General features: G+C 42.9%; 1 protein-coding gene across 3 annotated transcripts in view; it reads right to left on the bottom strand.

Moving 5' to 3' along the window:
* Positions 1-6837: 6837 nt before the first annotated feature.
* The window catches only part of ZDHHC9 (zinc finger DHHC-type palmitoyltransferase 9), a 28911-nt gene continuing 26539 nt past the window's right edge, over positions 6838-9209 (bottom strand). For all 3 annotated transcript variants that reach the window (XM_032474557.1, XM_032474556.1, XM_032474555.1), the window contains one exon: positions 6838-8407. In XM_032474557.1, the coding sequence (XP_032330448.1) occupies positions 8291-8407 (117 nt within the window). In that variant the 3' untranslated portion in view covers positions 6838-8290. The remainder of the gene's footprint in view (positions 8408-9209) is intronic.

Below are 9209 nucleotides of genomic sequence, written 5' to 3'. Positions count from 1 at the left end.
CTCTGCCCTTGTGCCCCTCCAGCAAGTGGAGGCTTCACTAGGGCGGGCAAGGCCTAGCAGTCAGGAGCAGTTAGGAGCTCCAGCCTATGTGAATTCAAGTCCTGGCTCTGTCAATCATTAGGTGGGTCACGTTAGACAAGCCACTTAACCTCCTCGAGCCTCACTTCCCACATCAATATAGTGGGGATAACAGTACTAGCCTCATGGGGTTGTTGCACGGATTGAATGAACTGTGGTATGTAAAATAGTTAGCACGGTGTCGAGCACAAAATCCACGCTCAGTGAATGATAACGTGTAACTACCCTGCTACCTCCTTTTCACTCCTTTCAAGGCCCATCTCCCCTTGAACCCCTGGTTAGCGCTGGGACCCAGAGCAAAGGCCTTGGCGTTCAATTAAAGTGTCTTCAAATCCTGGCTCCACCACTTACTAGTTACACAATTTCAGGTAATTACATACATATTTTACAGAAAAGAAATGTATAAGAATAATGATCTATATCACAATATATGAATATATCAAGTCAACACATGGCACACCTTAAACTCACACAATGTTATATGGTAATTATATCTCAACTTTAAAATAATTTAAAATAAATAAAAATTAAATTAAACAAAAAATAATAATGAGCTAATAATACCTACCTCTTGGGGTTGTCAGAGAAATAAATGAGATAGTGCATAAAGTTCCCAGCACAGAGTGACAATAAACGGTGGGGTTTTTTGACCTTTTTTTTAACCACCAAGGTACCGAGCTCAAGGATGGGCATGGAGGCTGCGTTGACATGTGCTAGTCTGCAGACCAGCTGCTGTAGCCCTGAGACATATCCAAGATATCGAAGCTTCCAGAGGGTGTTGGGATGCAGGGCAGAGGGGGCCAGCTCTGGTGTCTAGAGAGGCTAGGGATGGGGAGAAAGCCCACCTGAGAAGCCTGAGGCAGCCCTGGCCTTGCCCAGCTCACAGTGCGATGATCAGCTCTGGGTATTATTAGATTTATTTTAGGCAACTCCCTTGGATATCCATGGGCTACTAGAAGGAAGAAGATAGGGCCAGATTCAAAAATAAAGAGTTTAAAGTCCAGCCAGCTTCTCCCCAATTCAGGATTAGAGGCACCTTCCTCCTCCCCAGCCCATCAGGGGAAGCAGTTGTGGGTATCGCCCATTGTAGCTAAACCATCTCCCCTCTCACTCGCTTTCTCTACCGCTCTTGACCCTACCCTGGACTTACTTCCCAGGTAGGTCCTGATCAGCTCCCCGACACTCCCACAACAAAGACTTATCACCTCCACAAATTCCCTTTCCTGTCCCCTGCCCCTAACCATCTCTCTAGCAACCCTCTCTGACAGGCCCCAGCTGCCCTTCCAACTCACTCACAGAAACCCTGCCCAGGTTTCTCATGTAAGTGCAGGCTGCAAGGGGGGGCTATTAGAGGCTAAGGGGATTAAAACAAAAGCTAAAACAGGTTTGTAAAGGGGAAAAAGGGCACTGATCACTGCAGTCTCAGTGAGGTTCAACATTTTCTCCCTCCCAAGTCAGGAAATTCAGGATGAGGTATGAGGTTTCCTAGCCAGGGACGAGAATTGGCTCTCCCACCTCGGCCTCACAATAGAGGCCACCCTAGCTTCTCACACAACTTTGTCGGCCACGTTCTATATTATTCAGCCAACAACACAATCAAGTGGGAAGGAACTACCTCCCCTAACACTCCTCCTCCAGGAAGGCCCTAAATAAGCGGAATTCTATAGCACTTGATATGTAAGCTTCACCTTTTCCTATAACTTCAGTTACCAATACAGCATTTGTATACCATTGCCCCTGGGACCTGCGGGGATAGCGTCAGAAAGAGCCCAGGGCGATGGCCCTCACAAAGGGACAGGCAATTTGACTGTGGGAACCTGGCGAGGCAACTTCCTGACTTCCTGTGCTAAAGAAACCCCACCATCAGTTCAACCTAAGTGCAGGGGTCTGGCGAGAGATTTGAAAGATTTACGTTTAAAACAAAAACCCAATAACCACCCCCATATCAGCCTGACTCTATATAGTCAGCCCTCTATATGCTTAAAATGGAGAGATCATTGGTAAACTTCATCCAAAATGGCAAAAAAATCCTAAAATCGTTGTTTCTTATCTCACAAGAGAATGGAGTCAGCAATGCAATTTCTCCAAAAGTTAACCCTAGCACGTGGTCAGTTTTCAACAAGTACTTATTGAATGTTAAATAAAAGGAAAACTCATTTCATTCAAGTGACACTTGGAATTATTCAACCCCCTTTTTCTGTCTACACTTGCTTGACTGAGGGGCAGCGGGTTATGCCGGAAAACTTCTCTGGACTGGAGTCAGAACATCTGGATTCTGGTCTCGGCTCTGCCAGTAACTGTCTACGTGACCTTAGCTAAGTCACAGTACTTAATTTTTTGGTGAGAGAGAGAGCAAGAGTAAGGACAAGTGACACAGACTACCTGATCAGTGCGTTCCTTTCAGGTAATGTCATGGACAGAGCCCGGGTTTATGACAACCATGTCTCTAGTTTGGGGCACAAAACTACCACCCACTTAGCCAAGCTGGAATGGGAAGATAGCTGAAGATGGGCAGTGGCTGGCAGAAAAGGCAGTGGGAGCGGGGCTTGAAGACAGCAAAGGGATATGGAAGGGTAGGGAGGTAGTTCTACGTCATGCTCCAGAGATGTATTTGTAAAACAGCTTCTAAGTCAAGGCCCCCTCACTTCCTGGCCATGGTGGAGGGTGAGCTCCAAGCTTTTATTTATTAACTGAGCAGAAAACCCCCTAAAACTAGAAGAAAGATAAACAAAGGACTTGGACAGCCAGCTCGCAGAATACAAATGGCAAGAAACATAAGGGAGAGGAGAGGTGTCAAAAATGTTTAACCTCATTATTAATGGAAGAAATAAAAATTAAGACACCGAGATACCAGTTTCCAGCTAGCAATCAAATTACCAGATGTTTAAATGAGATGTGTTGAAGTAGGCTCTCTGATACAAGGTTGGCAGGCAGGAAAAACTAGAACAGCCTTTTGTACAGGAATTTGGTCATATTTATCAAGAGCCTTTGAAAGAACTCCCTCCTTTGACTCAGTAATTCTACCTCTAGGAATCTATCACTGATATGCCCATACATAAGGAAGTTCATCACAGCAATATTTATAATAATGAAAAATTGGAAAACTCTAGAGGTCTGACAATAGGGGAAAGGTTATGTACATATTATGGAGTCATTGAGAAGTACTGTCAAATAACTTCTAATGATATGGAAAATGTTAAGTAAAAAAAGCAGGATTACAAAACTCTATTTGTACTTGAATTCCAGTTATGTTCAAAAATATATATGCAAAGAAAAATAGACTAGCAAGAAATATACCAAAACATTAACAGTGATTATTACATTTGGCAGTGAGTTTATGAGTGATTTTTTAAATCTTCTCAATTTCCTGTACTTTAAAAATTTTCAACATATGTTACTTAAAATTTTTTTTTGAGAGCCTAAAAGTTGAGAGTTACGTTTTATTTGGTGGACATTTTTGAGGACTTGAACTCCTTTGAGCCCGGGATGATAGCCTCTCAGATCACTCTGAGAAACTGCTCAGAAGAGGTAGGGGAGGAGCTAGGATATACAGGAGCTTTACAACAAAGACCAGGTAGTCGGAACATTAAAAGATTACTTGTTAACTAAAGAAAACCAGACACCTCAAGTTAAAAAATTTAGCGCTTTTCTATGTATGGGAGGAAGCAAACATTTGGGCTCACTGACTTCATTCCTTTGACAAGCACCTAGCTATCCAGGGCCAGTATCCTGTCCTTTCTTATTCTGAGTCCCCTCAGAGGGCACCACTGTGAGTGGCTGCAGAGCCCGGGCTGCAGGCTTGTCTTTACTGGGGGTGTTATTTTAAATTGAATGAGCATGTGTCACTTTTAAAATTTAAAAAGCCTATTAAGGTGCAAGGGGAGGAGAGTTTGTTTATTTTCTAAGTTTTCTAATATTTAGAGATAGAAAGGGACTTTAGAGATAATTCAGTCCAATGGTTCTCAACTCTATCAGTCCCAACCCTCCCTTGGTATATATGACATTTTGTAATGTACCCTTTGCCACCCTGGAATGAATTTCATAATTAATATAATCTGCTTATATGCATAGTTACCAAAATAGCAATATAATACACTAAGTATAGTGTAAAGGAGAAATATAAGGAAAGTAGTTTATAATAAGGTAATATGCATTTCAGTATGCAAATATCTGTGCAAGACTATACTAAAAGATCCAACAGTCAGATGCTTCCACTAACATATGTGGATTCACTGTGAATGCAACTGCTACAAAGGAAGACTGATACAGGTACAGTGTATTGGCCACTTAAAAATCCATTAATGGCTTTGCTGGTGATGACATGATTTTCAAAAGTCACAACTCTTGGTAAAGTTCTGAACAAAATAAAGTATCATCTTCTCTCAATTTACATAATTGTTGCATTACTGGAAATTCAGTGTATATATTAAAACTGCAAAAACATGTTTTGTGTTTATTTGTATAATAACTAGGGCCAGCTAATTATACTAGGTTTTTTCACCTACATGTTCTATAGGGCATTTAATGGTTTACAGAAGCAGATTTCTAGTTCTCATTCCCTTTTCACATTTATCTAAAACAAGAACTCCACAATGACTCTCTTTTTTGTGTGTGTTGGGCTTGCATCCTTTAAAACTAATGATGTTACAGTTTTAGCCTTTGAAACTATTTCTAAAACCTATTGCCTAAGAACAGCAAGCAGTTCCTAGAATGTATTATCAAAACTGACACAAAGGCTTCTTCAATTATTGGAAACACTGGTCTTCTTTAGTAGCACCAAGGCACAAGAGCAAATTATCATTAAAAAAAAAAAACATTTACTGTGATCCCTTGGTAATTTTCCTTAGCCCAGCCCTAGCCTCAGGGGTATAAAATGAACTGAGCTGGAAGAAATGGACTAACAGGACCAGTTCATGGGGAGAGAGAGGGGGGCTAGGTTGCTAGGTTACCACTTGAGCCAATCCAAGTGGTTCCAGAGGGGTACCAGACACAGTATAGGTCCCTCTCACTGCCCTGCTAGGCTGAGGGCCCTCTCAAAGGAAGGGGGTCAAAAGGTGGGGGAGGGGTCCAGTCACTCACACTAGGCACAAGTAAATAAATGAGGCAGAAGCACAAAGAAACAGACATCCCTGTATTTCTAAAACCATTCAAGTCTCCACAAATTGGCTGCTCTACCCGAAAAGAAGGATCTTTTTATTACGAAACACCAGAGACTGAAAAACCCACCACACATACACATTTGTAGGCTCACACAAAAGTGCAGAGATTTATACATTAAACTGCATTTAAGGTAGAAAATAGATTTAAAAACAAAATGCTTCTTTTTCCTCCAACAAGGTAAAGACATTTGGTCAGTAGGAAAAGGGGCCTTAGGAGTAAAGGCAGGAAGGTCAGAGCGGGAAGAAGGGAATTTAGCTGCTATAGAATTAAAGCCACCACTGGCACTGGGGGAAAAAGCAAAGGGGGAGATGATTTTCCCCACTAGGGCAAGGGGAGTCCCAGGGCCAAAATGGAGATGAAAAAAAGGCCCCAAAGAGCTAAATTCCACCAACTTCCAGGGGTTTTGGATCCGTGCCAACCATCCTGGGTGTATAGGAAACTTAAGGAATGGGGAGGAAGGGGAGAGGTGGAAAGAATGTCAGCCATTGAAAAGAGTCCAGAAAGGACTAATTCCTCAACCTCCCCTCTGATCAGAACTCAGACTAGGAACAGTGCCGGCTGGTACACAGTATGAATGGGACAGCTCTTTAAGCCAAGGTCTTAAATGCAGAAGACATAAAGAAGAACGAGGGCAGGGAGTAGTAAAAGGAAGAAGCTTTAAAAAAAATCATTTCACACTAGTGATAAGGAGTTTCCATTCTGACCCTTCACCTCAGAAAAAGAAAGCTTCTCTAACTGACCCAAGGGTCAACAGAAGAGTGGTTGAGGTGAGTTGAAGGAGGAGAGAGAAGATGGGCTGAGACAGAATGGGCTGAGAAATGACTCAAAAGGGGTTCAGCTGAGTGGCAGATTAACTGGCAAAATCTAATATCTTCCCAACTCTCCAGGTTCAGCCTTATTTTGAACTAACTAAAATCTAACTACAAGGACAAAACAGAGTGAGAAAAAGAATGGGAAAGCAGAGGCAGATAGGAAAGGAATCTGAGTCAGAGTCTCAGTCTCTCTCTCCCTCTCTTTCTAAGGATTGCTAAACTTGATTCCTGCTACAAGGAAAACAGGAAGACATAGAGAAAAATCTGGGAGCGGCCAAATTTCATTACTTCCAATTAACTGGGAAGAGTGAGACAGAAATTGGTAAGGAGTCTTGATTGTAGACCATTTAAAAAGAAATATACAGCATCACTTGTAAAAGAACACTAACAAAATATTTCCAAGGGGAGGCCCCAATGAGCCTATTTTAATAACCAAGGCTCATTTGCAATTAACAGCATCCATTTGCATAAAAACAATATCTTAACAAAGAACTTGTTCTCTTAAATTAATATAAATCCCGACCCTCCCAATCTTGCTAACACTGTATATGGCCTTAAAAGCCCTTTCTTCATAGTCCAGAATAAGGTAAACCTCAACCCAGAATGTAGTACAGATCAATGAAGGGTTTGGAAGCTCTCTCTCCAACCCAAGGGTCCCCTGGAAAATGGAAGTATGGGGAGTAACAAGCCATCCCTTCTACCCCCACCCCACCACACACCCCCACAAAGATACTCACACCCCCCATTGTGGTTCTTGAAATGGAAGGGGGAAGGAGGAGGCAGGCAGTTTGCATTAGACACAGTTTAATCACCTTCAAATAGATTAAAAGTTCTGGTTTACACTCCCCCCCCTCCCCATAAGTCATCCAGACAGGACCCTGGCTTAGAAAGAGAAAAACACAGGTGCTCTAGGAAATATAGCCACATATAATACATAAATCTTCTTCCCTGAAATAGAGCAGGTCCTGAGCAGAGCTGACTGGGGGCCACAGCCCACCCCCAGGGTGAAGTGGCTCTGGGACTCTGCCGGTGGAAGTGCTGGAAGAGCGGGGCTCGGAGGGCGCCCCCGGTGTGGTTACCAGGCCCGAGGCGGGCCAAGGCCTTGGACTGGGTTCCCTGGGAGGGCAGCGGTGCTGGGCTCCCTCCTCACTCAGCTGAGGCCTAATGGAAGTACTAGTTATCCTTTTTTTTTTCTTTTTTTTTTCTTTTTTGAGGGGACACGAGGGAGAGGAGAGGAGAGCCTCTCTGTGCCTTGGTTTCCCCATTTGTGCATACAGGGCCTCCACAGGCCTCACACAGGGAGTCTGAGGGGGTAGTGTTGAAGTGAGCACTGAGGCTTCCTCTGAGGAAAAGGAATCGCCAAAGTGCAGACTTTTATTACTGCCGTCCCTGCTCCTCATGGGAGCAGGAGTCAAAAGGACAAGAAATTAAAAGGGGCTAATGAGAGAGGAGGGAGATGAGACAGAGAGTGTGAGGGGCCATGCCATTGGCACCTCATAACTTCTTATTGAGAATGGCACAGGTATGGAAAAGTTCCTGGGTAGTCTATGAGAAATGTAAATTGTTATCTATAATGCAACTACTTACATGTATTTCATTGGATAGAGTAGGGCCCTGGGGTGTTAGAGAGTGGATGGGGGACAAAGGAGAAGCTACACGAATAAATACAACAAGTGGAAGCTACCTGCCCCATTCCTGAAAGGATTTGTTGGCAATGTTGGCACTTTGTAGCCAGGAGAATCCTTCAACCCCACTCTCCAACTTCCTCCATTCCGAAGGCCTCAAGAATCCAGTTAGAATTCCCTGGCCAAAGTTCTCTGTGACTGCCTCTGGACTCATGACATGCAGCAGCTTGAGAGGATTTGAGCCAGTCTCAAGAACCTTTAAGCCCAGAACTGGACCAGTGACTCCAAGCAGGAGAGCTGGGATCTGGAGGGAAGAGAAGGGAGTCCAAGGAGACTCCGTTGTGGCTGAGGCCATGGAAAACCAGAGCCAGGGCCCAAGGGACTCATTTGTCCAGTTACCAGAGGTGACTGACATCTTCTGCGATTGCTTGGAGTCAGTCCAGAATTTAAAAAAAGCTTGCAGCAAGAAAATGCCAGTTTGCAACTGGGTGAATAAAGACCAAAGAAAAACAGTAATAGGGACAGCTTACTTGCTCTCTGTCTCAGGTTTATCTTCTCCCCTTAAATCTCTCACAGCCCTAATCAAACACAACAAAAGTCTCTTCCATAGATAGGCTACTTCTCAGCTTCAGTCCCCTCCTGCGGGGGCTCCGGGGGCTCTGGAGGGGGCATCTCTTCGGGAGTGCTGGTGTCCTCCGGCATCTCACTTGAGCTCAGATGGTCTGTTGGGACCTGAGAAGGAAAAGATATCAAATTCAATACAAGGCTCTCCCTCAAAAGCCAAATGGAGAAAATCCATAGGCACTGAACTCTTTGTCTGAATCCATCAACCACACTGATGCTACAGATAACACAGCCACTGACACCAAATTCAGAACGAAGACTCAACTACTGTCTTCTCAGCAAAATGCAATTGAAGTTTATTTGAGTTCTATTCTTAACTGTATATCCTGGACAGATTTTCCATTCTTATTCATGATAATAATAAAAGGGACCACACATAATTACACAGACCACATTCCCTCCTTCACATCAGAATGTTATAGCATACTTGTCTAACAAGGCCTGACACAGTGGTTCTCAATTTTCTTTCTGCCCTAACATATCACTAGACTCACTAGAATCACTAGAAACAGTGATTCTAACCAAAGAGGCTAGGGTGGCAAAATCTTGAGATGGTATATCTGGTTTGAAAATGCCTCCTGAGTGATTCTAAAATACTACCCTTCCCCACATTCAACTGAGCATCATTAACCTATATTGTTATGATTTAAGATCAGAGCCATTAGAAAAATAATATTCAAAGTGGTAATAATGATATATAAACATGAGTTTGCTATACTTCAAAAAAGAACACTCAAAATTTAAGAAAGACAAAGTAATGAACAATTATCTACCTTACAAATAACAGTCACTTAAAAGTAGGATTTGATTTTAAAAGAAAGCTCCAGTCTATTAAAAATCTATTGGAACTAATAAGTAAGTTCAGCAAAGTTCAGGATACAAAATCAATGCACAAATCAATTGTATTTCT

Source organism: Camelus ferus, chromosome X (assembly GCF_009834535.1).
Source record: "Camelus ferus isolate YT-003-E chromosome X, BCGSAC_Cfer_1.0, whole genome shotgun sequence".
Taxonomy (NCBI): Eukaryota; Metazoa; Chordata; class Mammalia; order Artiodactyla; family Camelidae; genus Camelus; species Camelus ferus.
Note: the sequence above shows the minus strand (reverse complement) of the source record. Positions and strands in the feature narration are given on the sequence as shown.